Genomic DNA, 12275 nt, shown 5'->3' on the forward strand with positions numbered 1-12275 from the left:
GTTAGTTCGGGATCGGCTGACATTGCATGACGCAAAAAGATCCACCTGGAACGACCTGTATAACCAGGAGATAATCCCAAATATCCCTGGGTCGAGCCTCCACTCGTAAGGAGCGAGGATCCGGCAAGAAAGAGCGTCTGCACGGACGTTGTCCATCCCTGGGAGATAAACAGGTATCACCCTGATATCGTGAGTGTCGCACCATAGGAGGAACTGCCACGCCTCTTGGAGAAGTGACGGAGACACCTTTCCCCCCTGCTTCCGGATGTAAGACATCACCGTTTGGTTGTCCATCTCTAGACGAACCACTTGGCCATGAAGCAGATCCAGGAAGCGTTGGAACACCAACCTGACCGCTCTCAGTTCTAGCACATTGATATGCAGTTTGATCTCCTGCTGGGACCATAGTCCCGAGGCAGTGTGATTGTTCAGAACGCCTCCCCAGGCGGAGAGTGACGCGTCTGTTTGAACTGTGAGAGATGGAATGGGAGTGTCGAGGGGGAGCCCCCGGGACAGATTCCCGACCTCAGTCCACCACTGAAGGTGTGTAATGAGCCACTGCGGAGTCTCGAGATCTTTCGAGTTCACCCAAAGTCGACGGAGCGCTTGTTGAATGGGTCTCATTCTCAAGCGCGCCCGCCAAACCACATCCACTGTCGCCGCCATGTTGCCCAGTAACTGGAGCCATGTACGAGCAGTGTGTCTTATGGATAGAAGGAACTGGGAAGTAACACTTCTGACCTTGACTATGCGATCTTGTGATAGAGATACCAGTCCGCTCACTGTGTTGAAGTTCGCCCCTTGGAAGACAAGATTCTGAGTAGGGCTCAGATCTGACTTCTTGAGATTGACTATCCACCCTAGAGTGATCAGAATGTCTATCACTTCTTGTGTAGCTATCTTACTCAGGGATTGCGATAGAGCCCTTAGTAACCAGTCGTCGAGGTACGGATGGCAGAACCGCCCTTTTGACCTGGTCACTTGGGCAGGAATCAACATCAGCTTGGTGAACACCCTCGGGGCCGTGGAGATCCTGAATGGTAGAACCCTGAACTGATAACACCTCCCGTCGAAAGAAAACCTCAGGGAATTTCTTGAACTCGGGGTGTATGGGTACATGGAGATAGGCGTCTTTTAGGTCTATTGACGTTAGCCCCTCTCCTGTCTCGACAGCTGAGATCACTGAGCGCAGTGTCTCATCCTGAAGGACGGTACCTCTATGAGCTTGTCCAGCCTTCTCAGATTGAGAATAGGTCTGAACCCTCCGTCTTTTTTGGTGACTAGGAAATACGTCGAGTAGAAGCCCTCATTTTCCTGTCCCTTGGGAAGAGGTTCGATCGCAGCTTTCATAAGAAGTGCGTCGACCTCGGTACGAAACAACTCCGCCTTCTCTCAGGTAGCAGGCACGGGAGTGTGCTTTATCCCGGAGAATGGGGGTGGATGGTGTTTTCCAACGAGGCAAATGGCCATCCCTGATAGTGGACAGGGTCCAGGGATTGGATGTAACTGTCTCCCATTCCTTCAGGAATAGAGCCAGTCGGCCGCATACGGGGACATCCGGTTTGAGGCAGTGGGTCCCGGCTGTCTGCAGTTCGAGAACTGGTGACTGTGGGTCCACCCGGGGCTCTTTCGGGCGCTAATGGGAACCCCGTGGGTTCCCGCCCCGCGAAAAGGCTGCTGGCCTCGACCAGCCACCTTGCCCCGGCCATTGCCTCTCCCTGCGCCTTTACCTGAAGGAAGCGGCTGCAGACTTCTGACCCGGCGTGTCAGTGTGGGAAGAGTCAAGGGGAGAGGTCCGCTTACGCCGCTTAGCACTAGGTACCTCCAACAAGGCCTTAGAGTCCTTGATTGAAGCGTACAACTGAGCGGCCTCTCGGACCACCTGCTGAGCCCCAGGGAAGAGGGTGGCACCCATCTTATAAGGCAAAGCTAGGAGGTCCAGGCGGGTGGATGCCGAGTACTAAGACACCGACATCCACAGCCTGTGCATGCCCATGACAGCGCACATCATCTGCGAACCACAGCTACGAATAGCGTCCCGCGCGAGATGGCTATGGACTTCCATCAGTTGCGCAGCCGGCCCCTCCCCCACCAGCTCCCTCTGTACTGCAGACAGATAGGCGGAGTGTATGGAGACGAGAAGCTGTTGGCATGCATTACAGTATTGCTCCTCGAAGCAAACGTAAGCAGCCTTCAGCTCTGCACCGCACATGGGAAAGAGGGGCAACCGCCGGTCCTGCTTGGCCTTTGCCAAGGTGGGGCTCGAAGACCCCCCCCAGGGTGACAGAAGTCCATACGCATTCGTCGACCACTGGAACCTCGAAATCACAATCCTCTGCTAACGGGTACCGCTTAATAAGTTCGGCCAGGTCGAACTTCCTGTCGGCACCCGAAAGCAGAGGATCGATGACCTCGTGCGCCAAGGAGGACAAAATGCGGAACCGCACCTGGTGCCCTTGCTAGGAGCGAAGGCGTCCCCCGGAAGGCGGAACTCAGTCGGATCTGACGCGGGCATGGGCGCAGCCACCTGAGGCAGTGCCTGGACGATCTTGTCCCGTAAGTGCCTCAACGAGGATACAAAGGAGAATGTCCCCGAAGCCTCCGAGTCATCCCCTCCCTCCTCCATCCACTCCTCCTCTCTCGATTCAGAGTCGACCGTAATCAACTCATCCTCGAGACAGGAAGAGGACGCCCGAAGGCCTGGGCCTTCGCATCCCCGGGCTGCCCCCGGCCCGAAGCCGAGTCCCGGTCCCGAGGTGCCGGGGGTTCAAGGGAACCCACCTGGCTCTGGGCCACAGATCCACTAGTGGAAGCCTCGGCCTTGGAGAAGGCGTCTGGCTCAGCTAGGGAAAATGGTGCGGAGGAAGTGAACGGGCCACCGCCCACCACCCCTCCGCTGGGGATCGACCTCAAGCCGGAGCCGAAGCCCGGTCTCGGATCGTCCCAGAGGCCAAGTGGCCTGCCTCAGCTGACGCCGGGCATTCCACAGGGCCTCGAGGCCATGTCCGGCGCCGACAACGGGGAAGGCCCAGCCCGCAGCTCCTCTAGGAGTTGGGACTTAACCTCCTCCATCATCGATGCCATCTGTGACTTTAGTAGAGGAGAAATATCTGCCAAATAGGGTGCAGGAGAGGGTGCAGGTGCCTCGGGGACCCTCGAGCCCTCGGAGAAGGGGCGGAGGAGACAGTAGCAGAAGGCGTTGATTTAGGGGGGGGGGGGAGGGGAATTGCCTTATTAGAGCGAATGTCAACCCCCGCCTCAAGTAAACCCTTAAAGTGGATCAGATCGGTGTGCCGACGCTTTAATGTCCTGGGGGTAAACTCTTGACAGATGGAGCATGACTGATCGTCATGCCCCTCTTCTGCCAAACACTTCAGGCAGCTAGGGTGCTGGTCCTGGGACGGAATATTAGACCCGCATCCCGAACAAAGTTTGAATGTCTGTAAAAAAGACCGTAAATTCTAAGTTGGGCGGGGTGGTGGGAAAAAAGTGTATCAGTGCGATATAAAGATCGGAAAGATACATGCAAAATTGTGAAAACAGAAGCAAAGGCGTAATGTAGAATGCGATTTGTAACGCGATACTAATAGCCAATGTCCGTAGTATAATTATAACACCAAAGGGGCGTGTTACGTGCTAAGGTGTAAAACCCGTAAAAAAGGTAAGTGTCGTTATAATCTAGCAGACCACCTTGGGTTTATGTAAAGGAAAACCTGTAGTTCAATTCTGTATGATATAACAAAAAAACAAGCCGTTTTGATGGTCTTGGTGTTACATGTGTCAGACAGTGGAACTACACAATGGAAGACATGGGGGCCATTTGAATTCAAATGTACCGTGCACGTGGCGTAGAATTACAACTCTATAACTTTACAATGCGAGGTATTACGCATTTGCAAGGAAAGAAATGTACCATACATACAGTTTGGTCAGTCATGGTCTTCTCAGTGAACGATTAGGTTCTTTTTGAAAACTTTCTTGAAAAATCAGACGTCTTGTGCAGTCGAATGACATAAGGAAAGTGATTTGGGTGAGAGTTACTCCCCTTTGCGCGGGGCGCCGTTGAGGGTGAGGCACTGTAAAGGTGGTCTTATATCAGAAAAAAACAAAGTTTTTTGTGTGGTAACATTATTTATTAAGGAAAAATGGTTACAACTATGTCATGTAGATTTTCTTGAGCAAGGAAAATGCAATAAGTGCCCCAAGGAGGATTTAATCTGAAAGAGAATTCCCAGATTTATAGTGGTCAAGTTGCCATAGTGTCCTGCACTGTAATCTATTTGCATCAATTCTCAATTTGAATGTGTATAGGATGAAAAGCATCTGGTAAAGCCATTAAGGGGATACACATCCTAAAGTTGGCCAGAAGGTATCTGACAGAGTGGGTGCAGTGCCTGTTTTCCTTTAACATTCACTTACTGCTTGGTCGGATCCCACAAATGAGATAGCCTTGATGTCGGGATGGTCACAGATGAAGTTCACCGCTGAAACAAGATGAAGCACTGTAGGCTTGTATGTACCTGACAAGTGTGTCAACTGTACATCATGGGGGACAAGTAGTGATCAGGAGACAGGGCCAAACTATTTCATATTTCGTTTCACAGGATGGCAGGACTTTGCTACTTTTCACTTTGGTGAAACCCACGAACAAAGGTATGGTTGTGACAAACCTAGAATTATATCAGAGGGAATTTGGATTTGAACCAGCACTAATGTAATTCTGGTATGCAGTGTCTGCCTGTGAGCCTTGTTACCATGGAACTAAACAAATTCATGTCCTGCAATATCTCTTCACTCTTTCAAAAAGAAGGAGACAAGCATGGGGTACTGGCAACCAATTCTGATGTCAAAAGGAGACAAGAATGGGGTACTGGCAACCAATTCTGATGTCAATAGGAGACAAGCATGGGGTACTGGCAACCAATTCTGATGTCAAAAGGAGACAAGAATGGAGTACTGGCAATCTATTCTGATGTCAATAGGAGACAAGAATGGAGTACTGGCAACCAATTCTGATGTCAAAAGGAGACAAGAATGGAGTACTGGCAATCTATTCTGATGTCAATAGGAGACAAGAATGGGGTACTGGCAACCAATTCTGATGTCAAAAGGAGACAAGAATGGAGTACTGGCAATCTATTCTGATGTCAAAAGGAGACAAGAATGGAGTACTGGCAATCTATTCTGATGTCAATAGGAGACAAGAATGGAGTACTGGCAATCTATTCTGATGTCAATAGGAGACAAGCATGGGGTACTGGCAATCTATTCTGATGTCAAAAGGAGACAAGAATGGAGTACTGGCAATCTATTCTGATGTCAAAAGGAGACAAGAATGGAGTACTGGCAATCTATTCTGATGTCAAAAGGAGACAAGAATGGAGTACTGGCAATCTATTCTGATGTCAAAAGGAAACAAGCATGGGGTACTGGCAATCTATTCTGATGTCAACAGGAGACAAGAATGGAGTACTGGCAATCTATTCTGATGTCAATAGGAGACAAGAATGGAGTACTGGCAATCTATTCTGATGTCAAAAGGAAACAAGCATGGAGTACTTGCAATCTATTCTGATGTCAATAGGAGACAAGAATGGAGTACTGGCAATCTATTCTGATGTCAAAAGGAAACAAGCATGGGGTACTGGCAATCTATTCTGATGTCAATAGGAGACAAGAATGGAGTACTGGCAATCTATTCTGATGTCAAAAGGAAACAAGCATGGGGTACTGGCAATCTATTCTGATGTCAATAGGAGACAAGCATGGGGTACTGGCAATCTATTCTGATGTCAATAGGAAACAAGCATGGGGTACTGGGAATCTATTCTGATGTCAATAGGGCGATAAGTATAAGCCTAAGGTATAGAGGACATATTCTGACATATTAGGGAGACAAGCATGAGGTACTGGGGATGTATTTGGGGCGAGTGCTCACAGTCATGTCTGCCGTGGATGACGTTGATGACACCAGGTGGCATCCCAGCCTCCTTTGCAAGCTCCACCAGCATCATGGTGGCTCCTGGGTCCCGCTCCGACGGCTTCACGATAGACGTGTTGCCACACACAGCTGCCATAGGGAACATCTCCACACAGAAAAACAGGATATCAAAATACTGCACTGTATATGTGATTAGTGAAGTGAGGCTTAACCCTGCATTGAACAATAAGTTGTACATAAGTCTTGTTATCATGAATGTAGACAGCCTAAAGTGATGCTTGGCATAGAGATTTGCCAAACCATGCTGGTAATACTAAGAAGGCTCATTATCAGCTTAATCTGGCATTCAAACCCATGACAACAAGTTCATCCCCTCAATCTTTGGGTCTACAATATATTTTTTCTCCCTTGAGTCCAGTCAATTGGGTATTTTTAAACCAAAGAAGAGACATATTATGTTGTTTCAGGTAACTTCTAATGTTCATGTGCTGCCCCAAAAGTGTCGCCTGAATTGCATGGAGTGTCACCAGGCACATAAGCTCACAACAGTGAGTGAGTGAGTGAGTTGGGTTTAACACCGCTTTTAACAGTATTCCAGTTATATCGCGGTGTGTCAGCTTAATGTGGGAGGAAAGCCCGAAGTGATGCAGGCCACAGACGTTTACCACTTCGGTGAAACCCACGAGCACGGGTATGGTGCTGACAACCCTAGAAACATAATCGGGGCAAACCGGGATTCGAACCCACAATCATAGGTTTCTGGCGTGCCCAAGGGACGCAACTCTACACAGCGAATCGCGGCGCCTGAGACGACTGGGCCACCCGTGCCTCCTAGCTCACAACAGTGACACATGTCTCAGTTACAATAAGTGAGAAGTAACCCCATTGTGTATTATGCACTGCAGTTGTGTTTATGAATGCCTGCATTCAATCTGTAACTAGTAAACTCCAAGATATTTTTCATATTTGTATACTTATCCTGCAATACTCCTTAATGCAGCTACAGCTTGTTCTCAACAGAAAGAAAAGCTGTGTGAGGTCTTGCTGAAGAAGAAGTTGTTTCAACTAGCTGAGAGGACAACCCTACCACACAACTCCCACGTGACCAAGGAAGTGATGACGTCACGGATCAGCACATTACTGCTAAAAACAGGGAAAACATCTGAATGCATCATGGGGAGGCAGCTCTGCGATGGGTGGGTGGGTGGGTCCCTTTAGATGCAGTTATGCAGGATAAGTATACAAATATAAAAAATATCTAGGATTGTACTAGATTTTTTTACTTATTCTGCATTACTCCTTAATGCATCTGTATCCAATGGAAACGTTGGAGGGCATACCTTCAGATGTGATCTTCCATCTAAAACACTCCAAGATCCCTCAGCAAATCAGCGAAGGCAAAGCTCGGCATTGATCTACCATTTCTGTTGACAAGGAAGGAGAGAGTAGGTATGCCGGATATCCAGGTATGGATACAATCATAGAAGTTAAATGAGATTAAAATCAATTGACGTACTGAGCCGAAATGTAAGCAACATGTAGCCTTCTGTTGGGCAACAACTGCGCATTCCTTGCACGTCTTCTAAGGCAACATCTCGCAGGTAGTGACTGGTGAACACAGTGTCAGATCGCCAGAAACAGCCTTCCATAATGGCGTGTATGGAGCAGTTGCCGTGAAGTGCCATGGTGGAGGCGACTGCCAGGATCTCATGTTGGGTTGCTGGCTCTCGAAGGATCCAGTCCCGCAGAGGCCTGGAGAATGATGGCTTTACGCCAGAGGGAGGTGGTATTGCGGCTGACTTCTGCTTGTGAGGTCGCTGATACTGGAACGAAGAGATGGTGGCATTGGTAATGGAGAACCATGGATCAGCGGATTTAACATCACAGCACTCTCAGTAGGAGTTCTTGTTAGTCCAACGCTCCCTCTAACAACAATAGAGGCGGGATAAGGAAGGATCTGTGGGGTTGTCCTGGGAGCTGGTTCTTAGCGATAAAGTCTCTGCAGAGTCCGAGGTGAACAGCGCTCCCTGTTGAAACCTGACCTGACCCGCCGAATGGAGTGGTTCAAAGGGCGCATTCAGATCCTATGCCGGGGGTCTGAACTTAGCCTTCTGGTCTTCCAAACGGAAGGAGCAAAGTAAAGCTTGGAGTTCTGGAACCTTCGTCATTTTACAATCTTATGGAGTTGAGGGCCACAAGGTATGTAGTGATTGTGCTACCCTTCAAACGACGCTTGTGACTCAGGAACACCAGGAACTTGGCCAGAAATTGAGGAGGGATCCTGATGTATTTCTTGCAAAAACTTTCGAAGGAAAGCCACTTGATGTCTTAAGGTTCCTGTTGGACAGTCAATGGGCCAAAGTAATAGTCTTCGCTGCTCTGGACGAGTAACCCTTAGTACTTAGGGCTCTTTGAAGATGGACCAGATGTGTAGATGTAACCTGTCTTGTACTTAGGGTGTGGTCGTTTGCAGTGTGGATGAATCAGAAGATTCAGCTAGCCTGGGAGTTGGGGAAGGTCGCCATTGGCTATGTCTCTTATGACGACGAACCAGCCCCTCGCTGGCCACCTGGATGCCACCAAAGTCAGATTGAGGCTCTGCTTCATACTGATCATTTTGGATGACACTTGGAAGGAATACAGGCGTCAGAAAAGTGTACTGCCCAAGCCTGCAGATCTGATACCAGAGATATGAAGGTCTGGATCTGGTAGTTCTGGCTGGTGGCAAATAGGTCTATGTTAGGGCGACAGTGGTGCAGACAAACAAGAGCGAAGGCATCCCGATGGAGCTTCCACTCTGATGGAGCAACTTTTTCCCGGGCGTCTGCCAGAATGTTGCGGCAACCCGGGATGTGTTGGACCCGGATTTGGAGCCCCAGTTGATTGACAAGGTTGAGGAACTGGAACGTTTGCTGAAGGAGAGAGTGGGAGTGAATCGTTCACTGGTTCTAGAGACACCAGATGACGGTGATGTTGTCCGTTGAGATGGTGATCCGTGCATGCTGGTGGGCCTGCTTCCAGTGAGGGAGAGCCAGTATGAGCACCTCTCGAGGTTGTTGATATGCCAATGCTGTTGAGCGGCGGACCAAAGCCCCTTCCAGATGCACTCTCCATCTTTGAAGAGTGGTATCGATGTATAGGTGTAACAAGGTCATAAGCTCTGTCCACCACCAGAGATGAGGCATAAGGTGGTCTGGGAGGATGATGGGTACCGACAAATCCTTGCATCTGAAGTAAAGGGCCAGGAACATCTGAATTGGAGCAGTTGGAGTCGTCCTCTGGAGGTCAAGTTCTACGCTGATGTTAGGAGGCCAAAGATTGCTTGCCACTGGCGCAGCGTGCATGATTGGTGGAGTGCCGGGAGCGGATGGAGTTGGATTCGGTCCCCCCTGACCCTGCTGGGTACAGAGAGACGGTCTCAGTCTATTTTGAAGAGACCCCCAACTTCCGTAGACTGATCAGCCATCCTATTCAGAGGAGGCGTTGCATGAAGTCCCCGTGATGAAGGTGCCAGGAACTGAAGCAAGGACTGCTGTAGTAGCTGGAGGTAGTGGAGCCACAGGGGGTCAATATAGGGCGTCTGCTGCTGAGACTTCTGTTGGAAGATTGGTAGATCATAGCCCGGAGGCGCTTGTAGTGTTGACCGCATAGGTACTGTGGAGTACTGCTCCGTCGGCTGCTGGGTCAGCGAGAAGTGATCCATAGGTGCCGCGTCAGTCGTCATCGTGGTGGCCATAGACGAGTAGATTGACATTGTAGTGGTCAACATCGGTGCCCAGGTAGAGACGACAACTGAAGGGGTAGACAACAGGGCTGCCTACAATACCTGAGTGTCTACAGGTGATGATACCGGAAAGACAGACGACACAGGTTTTGCTTCTGTGAGTGACTGCAGTAATGTGCTGATCAGTGACGTCATCACTTCCGTGGTCATGTGGGAGCTGTGTGATAGGATTGTCCTCTCAGCTAGTTGAAACAACTTCTTCAGCAAGACCACCTCACACAGCTCTTTTTCCTGTAAAGAACAAGCAGTAGATGCATTAAGGAGTAATGCAGGATAATTTGAAAAATATATGATTGCTATGTGATAAATCGCAAAGAATGAAGAAAGAAGTGTGGTTTACTTCATAATAACACATAGTTATATCATGATGTCATTTAATGAGATTCGAAAGTGTGCTCGCAACTTGAGTGAGTGAGTGAGTTGGATTTAACACCGCTTTTAACAGTATTCCAGTTACATCACGGCGTGTCAGCTAGATGTGGGAGGAAAGCCCGAAGTGATGCAGGTCTCAGACGTTTACCACTTCGGTGAAACCCACGAGCACGGGTATGGTGCTGACAAACCTAGTAACATAATCGGGGCGAAACGGGATTCGAACCCAAAATCATAGGTTTCTGGCATGCCCAAGGGACGCAACTCTGCACAGTGAATTGCGGCGCCTTAGACGACTGGGCCACCCGTGCCCCCGCTCGCAACTTGATGACATTTTATACTGGGCCATGTTATTTTTGAGAGGGGAGTGTCAAGTTAGTTGATCCCTATAGATGTAGTTGGGCAACGCAGCTAAACGTGATGGCCGATGACAATCGGTATTGGGAGAAAGGGTACAGGTAATCAGTGTGAAGAGTGTGAGATTATACGGGAAATACCCACCTGTGCTTAAAATAGGCTTGTCCGATATTGCTGAGGTCAGATTCTATTGAGGGAGTCATTATTAAAATCTTAATATTTTTAAAGTGTGTACAGTTTATCATCATCCTCAAAGAGGCTGTACATAATGTTGATATCTCACATAAGAAATAACGACTGATGGTCGTTATTTATTGTACAATAAAACACCGGTGGGAGAACAAACCACTCGAGGTTGTGCCCCTCATGGTTTATTCTCCCTGCAGTGTTGTATTGTACAATAAACAACATCCGGCTCCGATTAATAAAGTTATTCATGTCCTAAAGTTGTAAAAGCTACATTGGGCATGGGTTTTGGTGATTTATTGTGCATATTTATCTGATAAAATGCATGTAGTTTATGACAGATGTGACTTCATATTTCCTGACATGATTCAAACAGAGCAACTCACCCACAGTGGAATCATGGCCGGGAAGTTGAAAGGGGTGATACCGGCACACACACCCAGGGGCAGTCTGTACGTCATCGTGTCCATGTCCTTAGCGATGCCCTGGAGCGTCTCCCCAAGCTGGAGGCTGGTCACACTACAGCAGTGTTCCACCACCTCTGTAACCATGACAACAGTCAATAATCTCTGCAGCAACCTTCAACACATCACAGCTTTGTGCTACAAGTTTCTCTGCTAAAGTTAATCTCACAACACTTCAATGATATGTGGTAATGTCTGACAAAACAATCAAAGCAGGATTATTTCTTAATTACAGCACTGGATTATAAGAGGCAACCAAATGGATCGGGTGGTCAGGCTAGGTGATTTGGTTAATTGTGTCATCGTACCTTAAAGTGGATCATTGCTCATGATACTGATCAATGGATTTCTGGTCCAAACACAATTATATACAGGCTGTCATCATATAGCTGGAATATGGTGGCATAAAAAAACACTTACGTAACCCCCTCATGACATCGCCCTCAGCATCCATCAGAGTCTTTCCTTGCTCCTTCGTGATATTGGCTGCAATATTTTTCTGTGAAATTAAAAGAACATTATTCATAAAATGGGACAAAATTTAGTAAAATCTAAATATTTTTTACATTTGTATACTTATCCTGCATTACTCCGTATTGCATTTACTGCTGTCTTTGACAGAGAGACGAACTGTGTGAGATCCAGCTGCTGAAGAAAGTTGTCCCAACCAGCCCAGGAGGCAGCGCCCTCTCACAGTCGGCACGTGACCCGGAAGTCATGACGTCACACAAAAAGACATAACTGCTTTAAACATAACATCTGAAACTTCGTGGAGAGGAAGCGTAGCGAAAGGGAGGGCACTTAGACTTCGTAATGCAGGATAAGTATACAGATGTAAAAAATATTTAGATTTTACTAAATTTTTTAACTTATCCTGCATTACTCCGTATTGCATCTTTATCAGACGGCATGGCCGGTGGGCATACCTGCAGATGTGAACCATATTAAACCCTCGTCAAGGTCCGATGAATCCGCACCGCATACAAGTGATGACCGGAACATCTACGACCATTCCTGTCTTCGGGAAACAAGAGTCGATGCAAAAACGAAACGCCCGAATAGGTAACCGAAATACAATGAGGCGTGTAGCCAAAATATATAACTTACCGAAGAGCGAAAGCGAAACGCAGTAGAGCCCTCTAATCTGAGGCGATAAACACCAGAGAGTTCG

The 12275-nt window shown here is 48.2% G+C and overlaps 1 protein-coding gene across 1 annotated transcript in view; it reads right to left on the bottom strand.

Annotated features, from left to right (window-relative positions):
• Nucleotides 1–12275, bottom strand: part of LOC124141986 (probable methylmalonate-semialdehyde dehydrogenase [acylating], mitochondrial) — a 47517-nt gene that overhangs the window by 16239 nt on the left and 19003 nt on the right. Inside the window, exons 5-8 of the mRNA XM_046510207.1 lie at nucleotides 11525–11603; nucleotides 11027–11181; nucleotides 5939–6086; nucleotides 4420–4484 (exon numbers count right to left, since the gene is read on the bottom strand). Coding sequence (XP_046366163.1) covers nucleotides 4420–4484; nucleotides 5939–6086; nucleotides 11027–11181; nucleotides 11525–11603 — 447 coding nt within the window. The remainder of the gene's footprint in view (nucleotides 1–4419; nucleotides 4485–5938; nucleotides 6087–11026; nucleotides 11182–11524; nucleotides 11604–12275) is intronic.

This window comes from Haliotis rufescens, unplaced genomic scaffold (assembly GCF_023055435.1).
Source record: "Haliotis rufescens isolate VD_foot unplaced genomic scaffold, xgHalRufe1.0.p SCAF_3, whole genome shotgun sequence".
NCBI lineage: Eukaryota > Metazoa > Mollusca > Gastropoda > Lepetellida > Haliotidae > Haliotis > Haliotis rufescens.